General features: G+C 43.1%; 1 protein-coding gene across 1 annotated transcript; it reads left to right on the top strand.

Annotated features, from left to right (window-relative positions):
- Window positions 1-239: 239 nt before the first annotated feature.
- On the top strand, window positions 240-23,452 carry LOC105398250 (sorting nexin-25). The gene is made up of 17 exons (XM_048624947.1): window positions 240-687; window positions 775-1,082; window positions 1,242-1,414; window positions 1,748-1,934; window positions 2,655-2,895; window positions 3,920-4,126; window positions 7,171-7,345; window positions 8,039-8,181; window positions 8,751-8,924; window positions 9,404-9,535; window positions 10,021-10,161; window positions 10,487-10,617; window positions 11,035-11,165; window positions 11,702-11,849; window positions 12,520-12,653; window positions 21,753-21,901; window positions 22,835-23,452. Exons 1-17 carry the CDS (start codon window positions 460-462, stop codon window positions 22,892-22,894), a joined length of 2,862 nt encoding a protein of 953 aa, XP_048480904.1. The 5' UTR covers window positions 240-459; the 3' UTR covers window positions 22,895-23,452.
- The last annotated feature ends 603 nt before the right edge of the window (window positions 23,453-24,055 follow it).

Consider the following 24,055-nt stretch of genomic DNA (forward strand, 5'->3'; position numbering starts at 1 on the left):
ATCAGCTGAGTGTGGCTGAGTGCGAAACCAAGGCGCTTAAGAAGGTGCTAGATTCATCTCGGGAAGGAAGTTGCTAGTATTTGCTGTCTACAAGTTATTTTACGTACTATTAAAAAAGTATTACCTATGTTCCTTTTTTTTACAAGTGTACTTGTTAAAAAAATAACAGTGAAAAATTGTGATTAACTTTTTGCTCTGTGGTAAAAAAAAGTGTCTTTGAAATTAAAAGCTATAAAAATGTAGTCTGTGTCTCAAGACGATCAACATCAAAGTTTACACATTTTTTCCAAAAATATTTGATTTATTTCTATTATTGGATATGATTAAAGCTATAAAAAACTACAAGTCTTTTGCAGTGTGACTACTGAATACGTCCACTTAATTTCCTATTAAATGTATGTCACCTCCTTTCCAAATGAAAATGTTTTGTAAAGTTTAGGAAACAATTTTGTGAAAATCATGAAGTGGATATTCTATTGCATAGCACCGATCATTCTATCAGTGTTGTGGTACTGCCCTACGTTGGGTACACTGTTATATTTATTACTGTTTAGTAGCTTAGTGATTATTGGTGTTTTCCTATTTACGTTGTGGGGCCATGTATCCCTCTCGTCTCCTCATCAAACTTCACTATTTCTCTTAGAAAGAACAGAAAGGGAGTCTCGCGATTTCAACGAAATCATCAAGGTATACTTAAAACTGCATAATATTCCAAACATTGTATAATTATTGTAATATTATTCTACTAGGCATTAAACCTGTAAAACATTTCAGGAAGAGAAAAACAACTGGCCATTTACAAGTAAAAAGGCGCACCTTCCCGTCATATTCGGCAGAACAGTTGACAGTCAGCTGCAGCAGCTAATAGACAACATCCTGCGCGACTATGTCACTCGGTGGTTCCGAGAGCTGTCTCACAAGCCCGAACCCGCAGTGGACAAGTTTAAGGAACACCTGTGGACCGCTATACAGAATCTTAACGAGAGACTGATGAAGGTTGATGCAGAGAAGCTCCTAGCTGGAGATATGGTCACAAAGATTACGCAGCATTTTGAAAAGATTAGAATAGCTCAGAGTTGTGCGTGAGTATATTTTCAAAACAAATTCAACATACTTATTATGTATTCTTTCCTTCATAAATGATATAAAATGTTTTATATTGATGATTAAATTCTTATTCATCTATAACTAAAATATTATTAAGTATGGAATACCAGTCTCACAAACCCTCCATTCCCCAGCATGGAGTTGAACCAGCCTCCCGTCTTTGCTCTGGCCCCCCACCTGCTCTCCCCCGAGCTAGAGCTTCACTACCTGCGGCAGGTCAGCGAGCTGGTCGTGATGCTGCTGATGCCGCGCTGCTACTCCATGACGCCGGGCTCGCATCTTGTGAGGGAGGTGCTGGCATGTAAAGGTGGGTTTCGGTGTTGTTTGGTATGGTGGAAGGGATGTAATGTTATTGTTTTTGCTTATGGTTACTGTCACCAATGATGAATAGGACATAGTCTTAATTCTTCTAGGTATTTCACAGAATTTTATAATAGCTTTGTTATCATCTTCAGCCCTTAATCGTCTATTTCTGGATACAATCCTAGAGTGCACAGTTAAAAAAAACTTCTAATTCAGGTATCCTCCATTCAAGAGCATGCTTAAAGTTTCGGCTTTTAGATGATTTGTATTTTGGTTTCATTAGATATGTGGGTATTAGAATAATAATAATTCTATATTTTTTAACTATTTCTTGCAGTCCTCCAACCAGCAATAGACATGGTAACAGAGCCCGACTACATCAACCAGAAGATCATACAATACTTGGAGGCACAAAAGGAGGTAGATGCAATGCACATCAAGACACATGAATATGCCAAGACATTTGAGGACTACATCAAATTGATCAATAGTTGTAATAATGTTGATACGCTTAAGCGGATAAGGTAAGTCTTTTATCAGAATAAGCAGTGTGTTATAAGTTTGACACGCACAATCTTCGGCCGCGATATAAATAAATCTATGTAACCAATATCGATCAAAGAAAAAATATTCAAATACCTACTTTGTAACCAATCGTATGAGGTAATTTGTAGTAATTTCATGCATGAAGGTATAACTAATTTACTATCGATATTGAAGCTATGTGCTTCTCAGATCTCAGATCATAGACCTAATGATCCAAGTATTTTCCACATGTTTTTTCCGGAATAGTGCTTTTACAGTTTAAAAACGCAGACTCTCCGAAATAAGTGCAATAGAAATCGAATTTAACTAGCATTAAATAGCAAATAATTGCGATGGTTGAACTTGCCAGATTCACTCAAGTGTGAAATACTTAGTAACCGCGAATGGCCGTAACATGTGACTGCATTTGTGGGTCTTGTTAACTAAAACTGGTTTCTTTCATGTCTGCCAAATAATATCGCCAAGTTCATAAGAAAATGGATAGTTATTTGAATGTACTACATATTTTAGTTTGAGATGTCACACAATCTTGAATGATTTAGTTGGGTTGGGCATGCATAATACATAAATAATGAAAATTGGTTAAGCTACTTTAAATTAGTCAGCTTGTGTATGTTATCATCATCTTTATAAGCCCGCAGCATAATACCTATACTAGACAAAATCATATATAATATATTCATTCACACTTTTTCCAGATACGACATAGTCACGCAACTAATGCAAGCGACGACCCTTCAAAACGTGAAACGTGCGAAAGGGATAGACATAGACATGCAAGAGAAAGGCACCAACCAACTGACGAAGCAGCAGATATCTGATGCGAAGAACTTGAAGAGATACATATCACAGCTGACGATAGCTAAGGACGAGTGTGAGACCGCGCTCAAGAACCTCGGCTGGGACGGAGCGTTCCCCAGTGTGGATACTGATGATAAGGTCAGTTTGGAGAATATCATGAGGTACCCTAAATTCTAATAAGTTTTTTTGAATATTATGAGGTATTCATTAATGATGACTATGTTTTTTTTCGAAAATGGCATTTCGTTGCTTTTTGATAGACTGCCACGAGATAGTTATTTTTGTATTTCCTCAAAATTCAAGTAGTTAAAGTTACGATTACGAAAAAAGTCTTTGTTGTGTATTTTAATCGCCACATTTCACACTCAACCCCGCAGTCTCACCCTCTCCAAACGGTTCTAAGCAGCGCGACGGGCCGGCGTCACCTCACTCTCTTCCACGACTAGGTTCTCCTGGCTAGCCCTGGAGTGCCCTGGACACACATTATCATGACTTGTATCTATGAGTTTCTGTGGGCTCAAAAACCCTTTGACCCGTCATATTCTAATCACCACATTTTACACTCCAGTCTCTCCCTCTGCAAACGGTCCTCAACACCGCGACCGGCCGCCGCCACCTCACTCTCTTCCTCGACTCGGTCCACGGCGGCGCACTAGCCGGCTGCTGGCTGGCGCTGGAGGGACTGCGGCGAGCACCGCCCGCCACGCATATTACATTATAACGACTTGTGTCTTAATCCGATTCTGTAGGCTCCAAAAATCCAGCTCTACTATACTATGTATTTTAAACGCCACATTTCACACTCAACCTCCAGTCTCTCCCGCTCCAAACCACTCTCCCTAGACTGAGTCGACTAGCCGCCTGCTGGATGTCTATAAACATATATCATCATGATTTGTGTCTTTATGCGATTCTGTATATAGGCTCAACAAAAATCCAGCTTTACTATGCCGTGTATTTTAATCGCCACATTTCACACCGCAGTCTCTTCCGCTCCAAAACATTCTTTTCGTTAACTAGGTCCACGGCGGTGCACTTGCTGGTTGCTGGCTGTCTATGAATATAATATTATCAAGACTTGTGTCTTTTTGTTAAGGCTCAATAATCTTGTCATAAGTCACTGTGTATATTAATCGCCCCATTTCACATTCATCTCCCCTAGAGCCTGCCTCTACAAACGGTGCTCAACACCGCGACCGGCCGCCGCCACCTCACTCTCTTCCTCGACTCAGTCCACGGCGGCGCACTAGCCGGCTGCTGGCTGGCGCTGGAGGGGCTGCGGCGCGCGCCCCCCGCCGCCCGCCACGCGCGCGCCGCTGAGTTGTACTACACGCATGTGAGGAGACAGCCCCCGGCTGATGTTGACAAGGTATACAGTAGTATTCATAATACATAGTATAGTTATCATTTATTTCCTTCATCAACATAATCATACAATTTACAAGTACTGCGCCCGCCACACGCGCGCCGCCGAGCTGTACTACACACATGTGAGAAGACAGCCCCCGGCTGACGTTGACAAGGTATACAGTATACAATACATAATACAGTATAGCCTCGTTAATCCGAAACACCAAAACATAACCCCTATTCGGACTCACGGAGCGTTCGGATCATAGTACGCAAAAAATCTATACATTTTGTTAGAATATATGTATTGAGGTTTACACAGATAAATATTTAAACAATTTTTTACACAAGTTGCTTATTAATAAAGTGTAAATTTTAGCCTGGCGGGTTCTATTTATTCATCAAACTAAGGCTTTGTCTTTAAAATTACCCAGTATCATCTTTTCGGATAAGCAAGCACAAGTCGTTTTCATCAGCCAAACACAATCGGATTACAAACCACACAGTGTTATCGCTTTGTATAATAGCTTGGTACGAAGTATACTGGAATATGCATCAGTGATTTGGTCTCCATTCTATGATACACATATTCAAACCTTAGAGTCAGTGCAGCGACGATTCCTACGAATACTTAGTTTTAGATTTGGTTATAAGTATAAACTGAACAACTATGAGTCAAGATTAGCATTCTTTAAAGTTGATAGTCTTGAGAACCGTAGAAGATTATTAGATATGTTTTGTCTTTACAAGATTGTAAATAATAAAATTGATACGATTGTGTTGTCGCAGATTGCTTTAGACTGTAGAACTAGGTCTGGTCGTCGATTTAAACTGTTTTACGTATCAACTTGTCGCATCAATGTTAGTAATAACTGCCCTGTGCATCGATTGTGTCGCCTTTACAATCAAATCCACACAACTGACTGTGATATTGACATATTTTGGAGCTCTTATCCCACCTACCGTCGTCTCGTCTATACCGCCATAAAAGAACTCAAATAAATAATCAGTATTAATAAGAATTTCAAATTTTCTGACATATTTTAATTTTAATTATAATCTGAATCAAATTTTATTACTTACTTATATATGATTATTTTTACTTTTTTAATATTTAAAAATGTAATCTGATGTTAAATTAATTAATATAATTAATATGTTAAATATAATAATTAAATGTACCTAGTTAACTACTACTTGCATGCTGTGGACACATATTTTTTGGAGTGTTAACTGTTTTCTGTGTTTGTGTTATATATAATATTGTTCATGTATTATTAACTCTCTGTATTGTGTTCCAATAAATAATAAATAAATTACAGCGGCGTTCGGATTATCGAGGCTCTACTGTACAAAGTATAGTTTCCGGTTTGTTAGTTTTTTCCTCAAACTATTCTGAACAATTCTGAATTAATCTGAAACCACAAATAAATTGAATTTAGTCTGTGTAACATCACTATCTTTAGTTTTACCGCGAAATTAAATCGCGCGCCTAAAATGTTAGCGTCCCACGCCACCTCGCCGTTTCTCGCGCAGCTTCTCTGCGCATACCGCGTCCCGCGCGCTCACTCTTCACCCCCGCGCACACCCGCTCGCGCCACCGGCCAGCGGAGCCCGCGCAGGCAGTCGGCGCCAAACCATATTCCCGGCTGGATCACGCTCGCTTGCATCCCCTTCGCGACTATTACCTAGTTGTAAGCAAAGACTACCTCACTTACATATTACGTGTCTGAAGAACCTTTAAATACAGTGAAAGTTTGTATTCCCTGAGTTTCTGTGTTTCCTATCTACCACTCCCACGATAGGACTTTCTCATAGTGGCGCCCAACTAGTGGAGATACGAATAGTAAGTGTGCGCCAGTGTCTTTGTGAAAAACTATGGCACCGAAGAAAGGACGAGCGAGGCGTTGCAACCTCGACGACGATGACGACCGCAGCCGCACCGGTGAGACCACGGTGATGACCCGCCCCGGCGCGCCCAGCGTGCCCGCGGCGCGCGCCCCCGCCGCCTCCACCACCGTGCACGGCCCTCCCGCCACGCCCGACGCGCCCTACGAGCACGCGGCGCGCAGCCCCCCCGCGGCGCGCGCTACCCCCGCCGCGGCCGCCGCTACGCCCGACGCGCCCGCCTGCGTGACCGCGGAGCAGCTCTCCGTGCTGCTGGATACCATCGCCAAGGCCGCCGAGACCAACCGCGTCCTCCTGGAGAGGATGACGAGCGACCCCCGGACCTGCACGCCGCCCGCCCGGCGCGGGCCCGGCGCCGCGAGCCCCCCCGCGCGCGCGACCGCGTCTGACTACCAGACGCCACCGCCGGGGACTTTCGCCAAGTGCACGGCGAGATTCGACGGAGCCGGCCGCAGCGCGGACCAGCTGGACGCCTTCATCGACGCGGTGCAGGTGTACAAGGAGTGCGCCAACGTGTCGGACGAGCACGCGCTGCGCGGGCTGCCCATGCTGCTGGAGGGCGACGCCGCCGTGTGGTGGCGCGGCGTGCGCGCCTCCGTCGCCGGCTGGGCCGCGGCCCTGCAGCGCCTGCGCGCCATGTACGGCACTCCACTCCCGGCCTACAAAGTGTTCCGTGCGATATTCTCTAGTGAGCAAAATGAAGTGCGTTCAGATCTGTTTATATCGCGAGTGCACGCCCTTCTGGCTCAGCTTCCGCTTATTATTCTGATTCTAAAGCCTAGTATTTATAGTAAACCAAATAGGGAGCTAAGATGGAGCGTTATCTATCTTATACTTAAATATTTGTTTCGTAACGTCGTCAAAAGATCGCTTTGCATTATCACGAATTTAGAAAACGTTGTAAAATATATTACATTGGGACTAACATAACACTCTGGCGAAAAGTGGGTGCAGCAATGCACCTCTGCCTACCCCGCAAGGGAGTACATTAGTACAAGGCGTGAGTGCGTGTGTGTGTGTGTGTGTGTGTGTGTAAAATATAAGTCTTTCAGAAAGAGCTCCTGAGTGTGATCCATACTTACACTCTGTATTATTATAATAAGCTAAGTATCGAAAATAAATTCCCCATAATTACTTGAAATTCTGCTTTCACAGGACACAAGAAAACGCATGGAATCCTTCCTCCTCGGTGACGGAGGCCCGGAAGTATTCTACGAGTTCCAAGACACGGTGGTCGACACGATACAAGACAAGTACTACTCGGCGTTTCTGCTCAGCGACCAGTATAAGGCGCTACTTAAGGAGTTGGCCACTGAGGACGGCAGTGCAGGTGTGTTGTTTGTATAAATGGTTCTTGGATGTTTTTTTGTTTGGTGTCTTAGTTTGTTGGGGGTGCATGATAGGGCCCTTCCCTAGTGAATTCTACCTTTTATACGTCTGTCACCCTGGGCAGCCAGCGACGTATCAACTAATGTGATTGGCTATCCTTTCACCCCAGACCTAGTGTTTGTCATCAACAAGTTTTCAGCTGATCTTCCTTTCGCTTACATAGAATCTAAATTATTTATTTTATTTATTTAATTATAGGTAATAATACATAAGAAAAAGACAAGCTTAAGGATACTACAATAACCCTCGCAGGATTGTGCGCAGCACCTTCATTCTGCGTTATAATTTATATACAATTAACAACTTATGTCTATTAGTAGGTATCTATTTGAAAGTTTGTATAACATTTATGATTCAATTACTTGACATTCATAGCAAGCAACAATTAGGTATGTAGATATCGTAAGTAGGTATGTATAAATAAAATATAATTTATACTATTATTTAAATCCGATCTCGCATTAGAATACGAGAGAATAGCCGGCTTAAAATACCAGTCTAAACTATAATCCATTTTATAACAGCTTCCCATTTGTAATGCTACAAGACAAAATGCAAAACTCCTACATATTCCTTCGCTATTTATTTTTACTTCAGTTCTATTCTCCCTCTCAAGCTTCCATTTTCCTTCCAGACCTCACATCAGACCGCTCGCCCATAGAGGAGCTAGACTGTGCGTTGGCACCGCGCGATGCGGCTGCACCTTTAGCCGATCACTCCACGTACGCACGACGGAAACTGAGCACACTGCATGAGAAACATAAGAATAAGATGCAGGTTTGTTATAAATACTAATGTTATATTATTTACGCGAAAGTTTACGCGAGATGGATGGATGTTTAATAATAATATGATAATAATATGTGGGGACATCTCACACACGGCTATCCGACCCCAAGCTAGGCAAAACCTGTGTTATGGGTGTCGGACAGCTGATATATCTACACAAATACATAGATAGATAGATACTAAATATAAATATCAACACCCAAGACCCGAGTACAAATATCTGTGTTTAAACAAATATCTGCCCCAGCCGGGAATCGAACCCAGGACCTTCGGCTCAGTAGTCAGGTCACTAACCACTACGCCATTCGGTCGTCATGTTTGTTACACTTTTAAGGGAAAACGGATGATGAAATAATTTAATTGGTAAGCTGGTACCCTGGAATAACAGATAGGCCACTTTATATCCCAGAATTTCTACGGAAAAACTTACAAGGACTCTACTCTCGGATACCCGAGGAATGTCCGCAACTGTCGCCTAATATCCGAATCTTATCAGCTTTATCTTATACTTATGCATTTTCACCAAAACCAAATTAACCCATCAACCCTTCTACCAGGCCCTAGCAGCCCTCCGCGCCTCACTAAAGCCCGAATCCCGAGCGCTATCCATGTTAGCCAACGAAGTAGAACGTCTGGCGGGAGAACAGAGGCGACTGGAGGCGCATCTAGCCAGGACTGACACCTGGGCTGAGCACCTGGGGCAGTGGCGGGCCACGCTGCATAGTGCTGAGGTAATGACCGGCTCGAAGGACCGATTTATCTGGAGTTTGTAAGGATGTGCGTAACTAATAAAGGATAAAGACACCGATTGATGTTTCTAAGTGGTAGATTAATTGTGGAAATGATACTGATGTTGAAACTGTGATAATTATTCTAGTGCAATTCATTCATTAATTCGTTACTTTTGATTTCTCACAGTCCAAGATTATATCCATCACCATTGCTGTTAATAAAGTTTAATAACATTAACTGCCTGTTTCAATAACTCTACCTACCGACTAAAGATAAAGATAAAGATACATTTATTCGACACATAGACAGCAACAACAACAAAAAGACTACTGGTAGTTACTTTCATACGATTGTGACAGGGTTTTAATGTGTGAAAATGGTATGATAGTAACTGTCAGTATTGAAACTGGCAGTAAACCGTCATCAGGCCGATCTATATATTATTACATACTGTACATATTTATGTTCATTTCCCCAGGTGATAGACGAGTCAAAACCTCCGCAATTCGTTATAGTAGTGCACATGGACACTCAGGCGGAGGGCGCGGAGGAGCGCCCCGAGCACATCTGCACCGGCTGGGTGCTGCTCAGGACGCTGCCCGAGTTCCAGGTACACACCACTTCATAAAATTATACTGTCACGTATTGCACTCACCCACTTGAAGGAGAGATGGTAAAACTTAATACGTTCACAAATTAAATAAATTTTGGAATGTATTATGTCACTTATTACACTCATCTACTAGGACTAGGCGAGATGGCAGAAAAAGATGCGTCGCAAATGAGCTATTTCCGTTGCAGTTGGAGCTAAGTAAATTGATAAATGCACACAAGACACTTTATAGGTAGGTGGGGTAGTGAGTGGCAGTTGGATCTATTCTAGGTTGTGCGTCGCTATTGCGCTATTCGACTATTATTGAGGCATAAATTACCTCGGATTCGTTCATAATGCAACTTGCACTATCATTCCAGTTACCTGCTGATTACTAGCTACTCTCTGATAGGTTGCGAACATCAGAACAACAATTTCTTCAATGATCATTCTTATCATCATATCAAATGCATCATACTAAATTAAATCTTGTTCTTTTTCAGGAGTTGCATCGAAAACTACGGCCTATGTGTCCAGAACTCAAAAATATAGAACTACCGTCAAATTCGTTTAAGTTCCTGTTTGGAAAGAACGACAGAAATAACCTGGAGAAGGCGAAAATATTGATACAGAAGTACTTGGAAGTAAGTACACCTTTTTCTGCTTAAAATTAAACCAATATACCTACATGATAGTTTCATAGTTTCCCATAAATTGATTCAGTATTTTTTGAACATTTTATGAAAATATAAATTTATTTAACCCCATAGCATTAAGACCACATAAGTTGTTACGAGCATATACTAATGTTATTATTCGCTACTCACACGCTCTAGAAGACATCTGATGGAACTAAAGTCAACTCTCGACTGTATTCTAATAGTATTTCATTCTCAGTTCGTTCAACAAGACAACATATGCAACTAAACTCAGCTCTCGATTATATTCTAATCTTCTATCCATTCGCAGTTCGTTCTAGAAGACGAGCGACTGAACCAGAGCGAGGCTTTATACACGTTCCTCAACCCGAGCTCCGAGTACCTCAAGCAGGTCGACCTGCCCAAGAAGAACAAGTTCTCCTTCTCCACGCTGTTTAAAAGGTAACGGGATAGTTAATCATTATTATAAGATTATTAGATATTAAAAGATAATTAATTATACATAATTTAAAATGTATGTACTCTATTACTTTAGACCAAAAGGAGCAGTAGTCATTAACCCTAACTGGGCCCTTTGCCTTTGTAGCAGGGTTTAGCAGTAGACTTTTACGTTAACTAATATACCTACGACCTAAAATAATGCCAATCAGCCCAGCCATAAAACCAGGGATTGATGATTTACAATTTACAATGTTAGCTAATATATAATATATAACCTATGTATAATAGAAAAACATATCTAAATGCACATGCTGAGCTGATACCTTTGTTTTTATTGTATATTTTTATTTTCCTTTATCTTTTGTTGTTGTTGTCACTGTGTCAAATAAACATTTTCACCCAACTCTTCCCCCACAGCACCAGCAGCGAGGGCACATCTCGCTCGTCCCAGGAGCGGGAGGGCCAGTTGTCCGGGGACGAGGACGAGCTGTCCTCGTGCCTCGACGCCGGCGACGCGCCCGCCAAGAGCATGACTGGGTCTATGCGAGGTTAGTCCGTTAGTCGTGTTTCTGTAGAAGGGACTTGTGGAGTGAAAGGGTGACTTTTAACAAACTCTAAACGTATTAAAATCAAATTAGTATTCCATTTTGTACTAACTGGCGGACGTTTGAATGGCGACTAAATTTTACATTAGCTGGAAGCTAAGCCACTATTCTATTTCATATTACAAAAGACAAAACACACCTCGTTGTTCTGCAACGATATCACACCTCGGTTTGTCCTTTTGTCTCTTCAAATATGAAATAGAGAATAGCCAAATGTGCAAGAGCACATAGTTTCTGTTCCTCATTCCACACACTCATTTGGTTAAGTATGTTTTTATAGGTACAGTCGCAAATTTCGTCTTTCTGACAGTTTATTTTAGATCTTTAGAAAAATAACTAGTTGTTCCTTCAATATTTATCAAATTCATTAATTCACTCATAAATTAAAACTATTTCTAACCAATATTTTCGACTTACGTTAAAACCTCAAATCCATCCCACCACTCATTACACTCACCCTCCCTCCCTCTTTCCCCCAGGCAACTTACCCTCAGAAGAGCGAGACAGCTGCGCGGAGCCTCTGTACGCTCTGCTCAGTGAACTGTTCGACATGAGAGGAGTCTTCCGCTGGCTCCGGAAGACCATTGTCACGTTTGTGCAGATCTCCTATGGGCGGACTATTAACCGGTATGTGACTTTATTATCTTCAGTCGATCACATTCACCTGATCATCTGCTTCTCATTCATTAGGCTCATGCTGAGCTGGTGCTCTTTTGCAAAGGACAGCAAGCGTTTACTAAATTGTTCGACATGAGAGGAGTGTTCCGCTGGCTCCGGAAGACTATTGTCACGTTTGTGCAGTTCTGTTATGGGCGGACTATTAACAGGTATTGACGGTAACTTTTCAAAACTCATGTTCTTAGCGTATCGGTGACCAACACTATAAATGGTGAAAGGTTTAGCCAGTCAGAATAGCGATACCAGAATACAGAATACGCGTATACAAAGTACAGTCAGGGTACGTACTACAGTACATAAACCTTTTGTGCATTCTATTATAATATTTATTCGTGTATGTTTTTTTCATCACAAAATATCCTATTAATCCACGGTGTCAGCTTTAACAGGAACTTTAGCTAGAACTGGTTCGTAAACTCCAGTTTTACAGAAAGCCAATGGTTAATTATTGCCCTTGAAGCCATTTTCCATACCCAATTTCATAAAAAAAATGTCAAGCTGGTTTCCCGCTAAAGAGTAACAAACATCCATACTTACACCGGCATTTATAATATGTATTTGTTTGTAAGAATCTATACGATTCTAATCATTCATAATTTATTTGTTTTTCATTCCACAGACAGATAAAAGAGACGATATCGTGGCTGTTCTCGGAGCCAATGCTGCACTACTACGTGACCACGGTGCTCAAGTCGTGGTGGCCGGCGGGGGAACTGCAGGAGCGACATGAGAACAGGAATATGCAGGATAAAGGTCTGTATTGTTATTGTTATAGAGGGTATTATAGCTTGGCAGGTGTTGCTAGACTACTATTGTGACAACAGTACTCAAGTCGTGGTGACCAGCGGGGGAACTACAGGAGAGGGTGGACAACAGGAATGTGCAGGATAAAGGTCTGTGTTGTGCAATATACGTCACAATGGGGAAGAACACCAAGTGGAACTTTGGCAGCAATGTCGAGAGGACCTTTCAGGTTCACATTATTGGAGAGAAAAATGGCGACCGAACCAACCAATTAGAACTGCGGAATCGGGCAAACTCGACAGTGGCGACATCTGGAATTAGCTTTGCATTTTCCTCCCCATTTTAAATAGATGTTGTGGTGTCGCCACCTATCTTTTAATATATTTACTTTCATAATTTTCGCAAGGTTTCGATCCTAAAATCCTTTTCCCTATTTCCGCTTATGTCGTGCACCGCAACGCTACGTGTGGCAACACTGTCTGCGCCACCCACAGACAATCAGTTCCGAAAACGAATTCATGGCCGCCGTCGCGCTAAGTTATTCGCGATTGAACTTATTTTCAAAATAGACGATTGGCTAGTTGCTAAAGTCTTCCGCTTCTTCTTTATTCGTGGTGAACCGCTAACCGAAGAATATCAGTGTGTGTGTTGAGTGCTGCAGTGCTTTGGATTGCTCTGATCTCTGATCGATCGAGCACGTGGCGCCAGGCGAGGGTCTGGAAGCCGGCCGCCTTTTCCTGGTCTCCTGAACTGCCTCCAGCGACCAGGTAGGTGCACGACACTTCATCAACCCTTTCCCTCGGTGAGACACCTTGCTGTAGTTTCTTTTATTTTTTTTTCTATCGAAGGGACTCCGGCTTAGCGGCGTTACCATGTGGTCCTTCGACCCGCGATTACTATTTCCCCGCCCCTATTAGGTCACCTATTAGGAGAAAACCGCCCTTTTTAGCTTATTTCAAAGGTTACAAAAAGTGAACTTAAGCTAGTGCGCACGCGGCGCACTGCATAGGTTATTTACCTAACCGCTTTTTATCGACATACATTGTACGCTTTCCAAAAACGTAATAATCATATAATCATCTCGCTTCAAATACATATAAAGTATTATCCCGCTATTAGTAGTTAGGGCTACTGTACTTAAATAGGTCACGCATTTTTACGCTTGCTGCAATAATAGGCATAAGAAGGTAGACTCACATTCACTCGCCGCCGCGCCGGCGCGGCGCCATATTCAATCGCGTTATCAAGTTATCATTCCAATTGTACACCCACATTCCTGTGATTGTTTAATTTGTTTGTTTCATTTTATTTTCCGACTTCACGATGTCGAAAGCATCAAAACCGCATAATGAAAAAGATTCGGTGCAACATAATTATGAACTCGCGACACTGCAAGCAAAACGTAATGCTTTGTTCGAGTGTTTACAATACGCGTTTGATTTATCTACCGAAATAAATAAAGGGAACGAGGAGAGAGAAGCTTTTCTCGATGCGAGTATTAATGTAGATACAATTCGTTCAGATTTCCAAAAAGTGTTAGATCAGTACAACAGCTGTTTAATGTCCAATGACCCTACTGCCAAGCCAGATTATAAATCGCTAGTTTCTTTCGAACAGCTGTATTGTCGCGTAAAACGCTTGGTTGCGTCATGTACCGTAGTCACGAAAACTACCCAAAATAATGATTGTTTTCCACAAGAAAGTAAAATTAATTTACCGCCTATCGAGTTGATGAGCTTTAATGGTGACATTCGCCAATGGCCACTATTTTATGCCAATTTTAAATCTACTATTCACGACAATAAGTCCCTCTCAGATCATGAGAAACTTCATTATTTGCTAGGTAAATTAACAGGCAAGGCCCAGGCCGCTTGTGCGGGCATTACGCCCTCCGCTGAAAATTATAAAACGTTATTTGATACCCTAGTAAATAGGTATGAAGATAAGCGCACGCTAGCAGCTACCTATTTACAACAATTAATGGAATTCAAACCGCTGTCGTCGATTTCTGCGAGTAATTTGGATTTCTTTAATGACCGATTTGTTAACGCAGTACGCGCCCTAAAGAATCTAAAGTTAACAGACTTACAAGACTTCATATTTTTGCAAACTGCCTTAACTAAATTAGATCCTGATACCGTGCGTACTTTTGAGAATAGTAATAATAATCAGTCTGAAATTCCAACCTTTGATAAGCTCGTTGAGTTCTTGGATAATCAAACTAAAATATTACAGCGCGCACCGACCACTGCGGCCGCCGGTGGTGGCGCTGCATCAGCATCACGATCGGCTGTTCGCCCTAGATCTAATAACAAAAACCCGCCGCCTCACTACAATGCGTACGTTAGTACCGTCGACTCTAATTCCGCTCACAAGTGCTTATGTACAAACATTGTACATCATCATTTGTTCAAATGTCCCGCATTCCATAAAATGTCTCCTCACGAGCGTTTTCAAGCCGCGAAGAATTTAAATGGCTGTATAAATTGCCTAAGTACGAAGCATAAGATTGCTTCCTGTCAGTCCGCTTCGGGATGCCGAGTGTGTAAACAAAAACACCACTCGCTATTACATTTTAATCGAGAGTCGAATCCGTCACCCGCTTTACAGAACTTAACCACTGTGCCACAGCGCGCCGCGGTCATTGACTCGGTTGGTGGCGGCGGCGGCGGCGGTGCATCGCTTACGTCACAGCCAGCTGATGCGAAATCATCCGTTCCCGCGCAAGCGGACGTCGCGTTGTGTTCGACGTTCATTGCTGCTCCGCGTCCTTGCGTGCTTAATGCCGCTGCCGCTCAAAGTAGTACGCCGCAATGTAATACGCCTACTACTGTTTTGCTCGCTACCGCTATGGTAGCTACGTACGATAGTAAGGGTAATAAACAATTTGTAAGGGTTTTGCTGGATTCTGCATCGCAAAGTCACTTCATTACCAGCGAATGTTGTGATCGTTTGGGGTTACGGCAGAATACCATTCAACGTACTACTGTGAGGGGCTTCGGGGGAACGGAGAGGGCATCCCACGGGACAGTAGACTTACAGTTTTTCTCGCGCTTTAATAATAACATAAAATACAAAATCAATTCTTTAGTTGTTGATAAGATTACTGACAACTTACCTACCGCTTATGTCGACTCCACCGCCCTGCCATATCTTAATAAAATAGCATTGGCAGACGACCATTTCGCTACGCCCAACAAAATCGATGTTTTGATTGGTGCTTCGCTGTTTCCGCATTTGATTCTTCCCGACGACGTGGTCTCCAGTGGACCATCGGGGCCGCCCGCTATTCATACAGTGCTAGGCTACGTACTCATGGGAGTCGTGCCTGCGCTCGCCGCCCGCCCAGCATGCGTGACGTCATGCTGCGCCATAGTGCCACAGCAGCCTATGGATCATTTAATTACCCGCTTCTGGGAACTGGAAGAAGTCCCCGGCTCGCCCGTTCAGCACCCCACGGATGTTGAATGTGAACATTTTTACCGCTCGACTACGGAACGTGACCCCGTGACCGGCCGTTACACTGTAGCTCTCCCGTTTGATAAAGACGTGTTTTTACTTGGGGACTCCTATAACATTGCTCGCAAACAGTCTCGCTGTCGCACTCAGCCGCGCTGCTTGTGTACGTACGGTCACTTAAAGCTTTACGAAAACAACTTTAAAAAATGTTTACTTGTGCACGTTGCAATAATACTTGTAACGATGGTGCTAAGTGTAGTGACTGTAACCAGTTCCTGGACTTTCCCTGCTCTGGGATCACAGAGGCAGGGTATAGAAGGCTTGGGGACAGGCAAAAGACGTGGCGCTGCAACACTTGTAAAACGGCTGGGAGCTCACCACGCGCTGCATCTTCCAGCCAAATCACCGAGGTGCTCAATGAAATAAGAGCTTTTAGGAGTGACTTCCTGCTTATGAAGTCTGATGTCCAGGAGACCTCCGTCGGGATACAGGCGCTGAACACCAAGTGGTCAGAAATGGAAACCCGCTTCTCTGACATGGAGGACAGACTAATACAGGTTGAGGCTAAGTTATCTTCCATACCTAAACTTCAAAAACAACTGGATGTGGCGAATGACGAAATCAATACTTTAAAAAGTGAGAACAACAATCGAGACCAATATTCCAGGATGAATAATTTGGAGATCTCAGGTGTGCCATACTACAAGGGGGAAAATCTATTCTCAATTTTTAAAAGTATCTGCCTAAAAATCGGAATAGAAATGTCTGATTCCGACATTGATACGATTCATCGAGTTCGTAGGTTTGACTCCGGTACGACGGTCGGTGACAATTCTACGGGTACCCGTAACCGCGCGCCGGCGATCATTGTGCGCTTCACGCGGCGCATGCGCAAAGACGAGGTGCTGTCGGGCGTACGCGCGCGCCGCGGCCTCTCCACCGCCGACCTCGGGCTGCCCGGCGCTCCCGCCAACCTGTATATCGGGGACCATCTCACGCCGACAAATAAACAGCTGTTAAAACAAGCTCGGGAACTTAAAGCGAGTCTTAATTATTCCTTCCTGTGGATTCGCGACTGTAAAATTCTTATGCGTAAAAATGATAAGTCTAGAATAGTGCGTATTGCTAATGAGGCCGATCTACTTAAGCTGAAATGACTTATCCTATTTATCTCTTACTTATTTGTAACGATTGTAATAAGGTCATTAAACGTTAGTCAACACTATTTTTTGTGCCCTTGTAATAATATTATGTACTTGTGTTATAATTCTACCGGTAAACAAGCCTGTCTTGCGTTAACGATGAATCTTATGGTTATTAGCGTAAAGTTGATAATTGATAAATCACTTTTCATTAAGCTATACTTGGTATTTCTTCTATGTAATATAAAATTCGAACTTAATGCATTACTTTTAAGGTGCAAATTAAACTATGTTAGTCATAAATATGAATTTAACTCTTACAGCTATTATTATTTGTTGGTATTTCGCTTGCTTGTTATTGTAACTTCGGATGAGTTGCTTGTTTGCTTACCTACCATACTGATACTTCGCTTTCATATCTATCAGATACAAATAACTACACTTATTAAATGCAATTTTATGGTAGCATTGGATATTTTTTTGTATGAGAGGCCAAATTCTGGGCAGGAACAATATAGGTCTTTATTACCCATGAATAAAAAAAATGAGCAATTCCAATAATTTAACTTTTTACTATCAGAATGTGCAAGGCATGCGAACCAAATCTGAAGCATTTTTGTCGAGTGTTTTGCTTACTGATTATGACGTAATATGCTTAACTGAATCTTGGCTAACAGCTGACTATAGCGATTCTGAATATTTCTTCAATAAGTATAATGTTTTTAGACGTGATAGGTCATCGGCCGGGGGCGGTGCGCGGCGCGGGGGGGGCACGGTGCTGGCGCTGCGCCGCGACCTGCGCGTGCGCCGCCGGGACGAGTGGTGCGCGCCGGACCTGACCGTTCCCCCGCAGGCGTCATCGGACGATTTGTCCCCGAGCTATATAATCCCGCACCATGGTGTCCTCCGCGAGGACAAGTCCACCACGAAGCTGCGCCCCGTGTTAGATGCAAGTTGCAAGACTTCATCCGGTGTCTCGCTAAACGAGGTGCTGCACAGTGGGCCAAATTTACAAGGGGACTTGTTTAAAATTATTTTAAATTTTCGCCTACACGCTGTAGCGATGACCGCTGATTGCAAACAGATGTTTCTGCAGATTATGCTTCGCGAATCTGATAGACGCTATCAGAGAATTTTATATCGTTTTAATCCAAACGATCCTCTGGTTCTATATCAATTTAATAGAGTATGTTTCGGTTTAAAGTCAAGTCCCTTCCACGCGCTCCGCACTGTGCAGCAGTTCGTCGACGATGACGGCGCCGAGTATCCCCGCGCGGCGGAGATCGTCCCGTCCTGCCTGTATATGGACGATATCGCCTTTTCTGTTGATACAGAACAGGAGGCGGTGGACGCAGCAAAACAGCTGATTCAAATGTTCAAGGGTGCCCAGTGGGATCTTGTTAAATGGAACAGTAATTCACAATACGCACTCAATGAGTTGCCCGCTTCGCACAAGATACCTACTGAGGTTGAATTCGACAAGGCTACAGAGCATAAAATATTAGGGCTCGGTTGGTCTACTGATAATGACGACTTTTATTTTGACGACCCTCCTGATTTGGACTCAGTGTGTACCAAACGCACCATAATGTCAACGATCGCCCGACTTTGGGACAGAATGGGTTTCGTCGCGCCAACTGTATTGGTAGCTAAGTTATTAATTAAGAAACTATGGCAGCTGAAGGTGGATTGGGACGAAGTCCCGCCCGACCAGGTAGTAAGGCTTTGGCGACAATTTTGTCGCGAACTGCCGGCGCTTAATGAGATAAAAATCCCTCGTTGTCTCAGCGTCGCGACTGGTTGCGAGGTGACCTTGGTAGGGTTCGCAGATGCTAGTGAGCAGGCGCAAGGCGGCGTTGTGTACGTGCACGTCGCTTCTCCGTCGGGTAATGTGGTCCGCCTTCTCTGCGCGAAGTCCAAGATAGCACCCACCCCGCCCCATACGATTGCTCGTATGGAGCTTTGCGCAGTTCTTTTACTGTCGAAATTATTACGCTCAGTACTTGAAACGTATAATTCCCGCATTCCAATTAGGGTCCGCGCCTACACAGATTCCAAGGTTGCGCTTTATTGGATAAAAAATTCGCCTCACCGTTGGCCAACATTTGTTGCCAACCGTGTTATTAAAATAAATGAAAATGTATCCGCTGAAAACTTTCATCACGTCGCGGGGACAGACAACCCGGCCGACTGCCTGTCGCGCGGCGTCGACCCCTCTAAACTGAAAGCCCATCCGCTGTGGTTTAACGGGCCGTCCTGGCTAGCATCGAATGCTTCACAGTGGCCTTCCTTTGATGAAGTTAACGATTCCACTTTAGACGTCGTTCCCGAGCAAAGGAACCTAGTTCACGCTGTTTTGACACCTGCTGACGAGTGTAGTATTTACCCCGCTGCTTCTCGTTCCTCGTCATGGACCAAACTCCTGCGAATAATCGTTTATATATGTAGGGTTTTAAAACTATTACCACGCCGCGAACCTACGTGTATTACCGCTACTGACTTGGAGTACGCAGAAACAAAATTGCTGCAAATACTCCAAAACAAACATTTTAAAGATGAGTTATTAAATATTAAAAATGACTTGCCTGTTTCCCCGGTGCTTAATAAATTAAGACCGTTTTTACACAACGACCTAATCCGAGTTGGCGGCCGACTCTCCAATTCCGATTTAGATTTCGATAATCAACACCCGATACTTCTGCCTCGTGATGATCACGCGGTTAACCTGATAATACAATATTATCACAAAAAATATTTGCACGCAGGGCCAGAGTTGCTCCTGTCATTACTTCGCCAGAAGTACTGGATTCTATCTGCTCGGCGCGTAGTGCGGAGGATAGTGCACCAATGCAATGTTTGCTTTCGCGCGCGCCCGCGTCCGACTTATCCGCTGATGGCTGACTTGCCCGACTGTCGCACGAAGCAAGTTACGAAGCCATTCACCCACACAGGTTGTGACTACGCAGGGCCTATCGCTTACACTCCTGTTCGTCGCCGTGGAGCTAAGGCTATGAAGGCCTATATTTGCGTCTTCACATGTCTTACCACTCGCGCACTACATATTGAGGTAGCGACTGACCTGAGCACCGCCAGTTTTTTGGCCGCTTTAAAGCGTTTCTTGTCCCGCCGAGGCCCGGTAAAGGTCATGCATTCTGATAGGGGAACTAATTTTGTCGGCGCTAATTCTTACTTACGCGACCTTTACAAATTTCTAAACAGCGACGAATTCAGTTGCAGTCTCAAGCAGGAGCTCACAGAAAACCGAATTGAATGGAAATTTAACTGCCCAGCCAGTCCACATTTCGGGGGGTGCTGGGAGAGCATGGTGAAGGTGGTAAAGAATCACCTATTTAAAGTGATTGGTCAACAGCTGCTTTCATATGAAGAACTGGTTACTGTACTCGCTCAAATCGAGAGTGTACTCAATTCGCGGCCTCTTACTGTGCTCAGTGCGGACCCCGCTGAACCCGCCGCGCTGACGCCCAGCCATTTTCTTCACACCGCGCCTTTACTTTCGTTGCCCGCGGCTGAAGTGCATGACGACAACCTTAGCCTACTTCATAGGCACTCGTTGCTCGATAAACTCGTACAATCCTTTTGGAGGAGATGGAGAGTGGAATACTTACATGGCTTGCAGACTCGACAGAAATGGAATGTTCCATCCTCTGCTATTATACCTGGAACAGTTGTAGTTATCATAGATGATAACGCGCCTCCGCTTTCGTGGCCATTGGCGATTGTCGACAAAGTTCATCCTTCAAGGGATGGAGTAACGCGGGTAGTTACTGTAAGGACTGCTAGGGGCACATACGCTCGCCCGGTTGTACGTTTATGTCCGCTCCCGTCACAATAAACAATACATTAGTATCTACCGCTGTAGTTTATAATTAGTTTTAGTTACCGCATTAGCTAGGCTATAATTTTGTCTCGTTTCACTTATGAATGTTTTTAAAGGTGACCCTTTAAGGGGGGAGGAAATGGTGTCGCCACCTATCTTTTAATATATTTACTTTCATAATTTTCGCAAGGTTTCGATCCTAAAATCCTTTTCCCTATTTCCGAGGGTCTGGAAGCCGGCCGCCTTTTCCTGGTCTCCTGAACTGCCTCCAGCGACCAGGTAGGTGCACGACACTTCATCAACCCTTTCCCTCGGTGAGACACCTTGCTGTAGTTTCTTTTATTTTTTTTTCTATCGAAGGGTCCGGCTTAGCGGCGTTACCATGTTGACTGCCCTTAGTTACGCAGACGCTTAGTTATTTGGCTGTCCAAGCTAAAACCATGCAATAAACTTCTTTTCAATTTCTATCATTCCTCACGAGCACCTTTTTGATTTTGTGGTAACGCCACAAATATAGAATTAACTATACTCTACTTTCTCCTTCGCAATTCCATAGATATTTGATGACTGCAAAGAAGAGTAAATCCAACTTTACTTACCAGACATAAGCGATCATCAAAAACGCATTCTCTCAACGACCGACGTATAATCCTACTCCTTATCTTCCAGAGCACACTTGCACGCTAGCCCGCCAACACCTCACGGAGAGCGTGGTGTCCGCCCTGGGCTCCCTCGTGGGCGAGCCCGCCGCCGCCCGCGGCGCCGCCAAGCTGTTCCACACCGCGCAGTGCAGGCCGCACAACAAGCAACTGTTCTACGTACGTCATAGAGTCTAGTGTCAGTTGACAGGCGAGCCCGCCGCCGCCCGCGGCGCCGCCAAGCTGTTCTGTACCGCGCAGTGCAGGCCGCACAACAAGCAACTGTTCTACGTACGTCATAGAGTCTAGTGTCAGTTGTAATTGCTATTGCTAAAGGCCGGTCGGCAAGCACACAGAGAAAATCTAACGTTGACCTTTGCATATACAGGCCGTGCCGGCCATCAAGTTCCACTTAACGACAGTGCTCTTTGGTCGAGTTTCTAAGCAACTCTTCTATGTACATGATAAAGTCTAGCTCGCGCCGCACAACAAGCAGCTCTTCTACGTACGTGATAGAGGTTTTATTTGTATAGTTGCTATTGCTATAGGCAAGCACAGAGAAAATCGAACGTTGTCCTTTGCATATACAGGCCGGAGTTTCTAAGCAATTGTTCTACGTAGGTACGTGATAGAGTCTAGTATCATTTAACATGGATTATAAGGAAACGTGTAAGCTATTCTGTACCGCGCAGCACGGGCCGCAAAACAAGCAGCTCTTCTACGTACGTCATAGAGTCTACTGTCAGTTATTGACATAGTATGTTGTAGAGATAGCCCGGCAGCAGCTGACAGAGAGTCTACATTTCAAAGGCAACTATTCAAAGGAATAGGGCAGTATTTGCGGAATCACCTAGCTGACAAAGGTTTGCCTGTAAATGTGGATACTGACCAACGTTACGAGGTGTAATGTAACATTTTACACAGCTAGCATTCGTGAATTCGAAACCAGCAAGTAACGAGCCGCTCGTTGATTGCTTTGAGTGCTCCACCCGGTTGTCACATGGTCGCTGGGAATGTTACATTACAGTCCGTAACGTTGGTCAGTACCCACATTTATACTACTACATAATAATTTTACCCTACCCTAATAGATAATCCGTTGTGTCTTTTCAGGAGTTGTTTGAGCTAGTCCTAGTAGAAGTGTTTCCTGAACTGAAACGTTATTGTCACTGAAGTGGAGCCGTTCAAGAAATCCAAGTCTACTACAAAAACTACAATAGGTTACAGCTGAAATTTTAGACCCATACAGGGATTTATCGAAGGTGTAACTTTCTCATATTTTTGTACCGCTCTATTATATTTGAACTTTTGTAAGATGACGTACTTATGAAGCAACGTTTGTAATGTTCTTTTTGACAAACTTCGTATCGAAATTTTCTTGGACATTTTAACACTTAAAAACCAGCCAGTCAAAGTGGTGGTTTAAAATAGTAATTTAAAATTTATTTCGCTCAAAATTGCACTTTTAGCAAAAATTGTGTAATGAGTGCACAGCATTTCAAACTGTTACTGGCGTTCATTGTCTACTTTAATGTTAAATATTAGGTGATTTGCAAGAGATTTATACTCTAAAGCTTGCACAATAATATTACGCACGGAGCGAGAGACTTTTCAGATGCTACTGTTCTCGATATATTGTGTAACCACATCACGTGATTACAAATTACAGCCAATCAGCGTAATCTAGCGGAATGAGCATCTATTATTGTGTAAATCCGGATTTACTCATAAATAATGAATATTATGGAGGCATGGCATAACATGAAGGAGGCCTATCCCTGCAGTGGGTTGACATAGGCTGATGATGATGATGAATGAATATTATATTTCCTTTAATTTTCACTGATCAAAATTTTCTCAAGTGTTAGAAAGAGGGAAATTATACTCGAATGAATCACGTAATAAATAGATAGTTAAAAATAATTGTATGTAACATATTGATCTCACTGTTGTGAATGTTTTAAGCTGAGATTATAAGAAGTAGCTATATGTGCTTTTAAGATAATTATGTAAGTATATCTACAGTTTAGAGATTGTATATTTTGATGTCATATAAATGAAAATTATCTGATTTTATAAATATGTTGCATTTGTGAACGCTTGGAAAAAAATCTTTGTTTGCTACAAAATACTAATAGCGGTGGTATTACATTTTTAAAGTTTACTGTAGAAAGTTCACGTGGTTCACCTACCAGACACCGATAGTATGACAGCGAATAAATTGAACATGAATCCCATCGAACTAACGTGAAATGTGCCAGTTTTAGATCGACTTAGAATTCGTTTGGAAAAGTCTCAGATTGTTTTCACTACCGACTATTTCTATACATGAGA

Source organism: Plutella xylostella, chromosome 13, assembly GCF_932276165.1.
Source record: "Plutella xylostella chromosome 13, ilPluXylo3.1, whole genome shotgun sequence".
Taxonomy (NCBI): Eukaryota; Metazoa; Arthropoda; class Insecta; order Lepidoptera; family Plutellidae; genus Plutella; species Plutella xylostella.

Bases quoted from the DNA above. Each gene is read 5' to 3' on its own strand.
- LOC105398250 (XM_048624947.1), top strand. From the start codon at position 460: ATGAAGTGGATATTCTATTGCATAGCACCGATCATTCTATCAGTGTTG. The intron at 688-774 runs GTATACTTAAAA...AAAACATTTCAG, and splicing joins ATTTCAACGAAATCATCAAG to GAAGAGAAAAACAACTGGCC. The intron at 2,896-3,919 runs GTCAGTTTGGAG...CATCTCCCCTAG, and splicing joins GTGTGGATACTGATGATAAG to AGCCTGCCTCTACAAACGGT.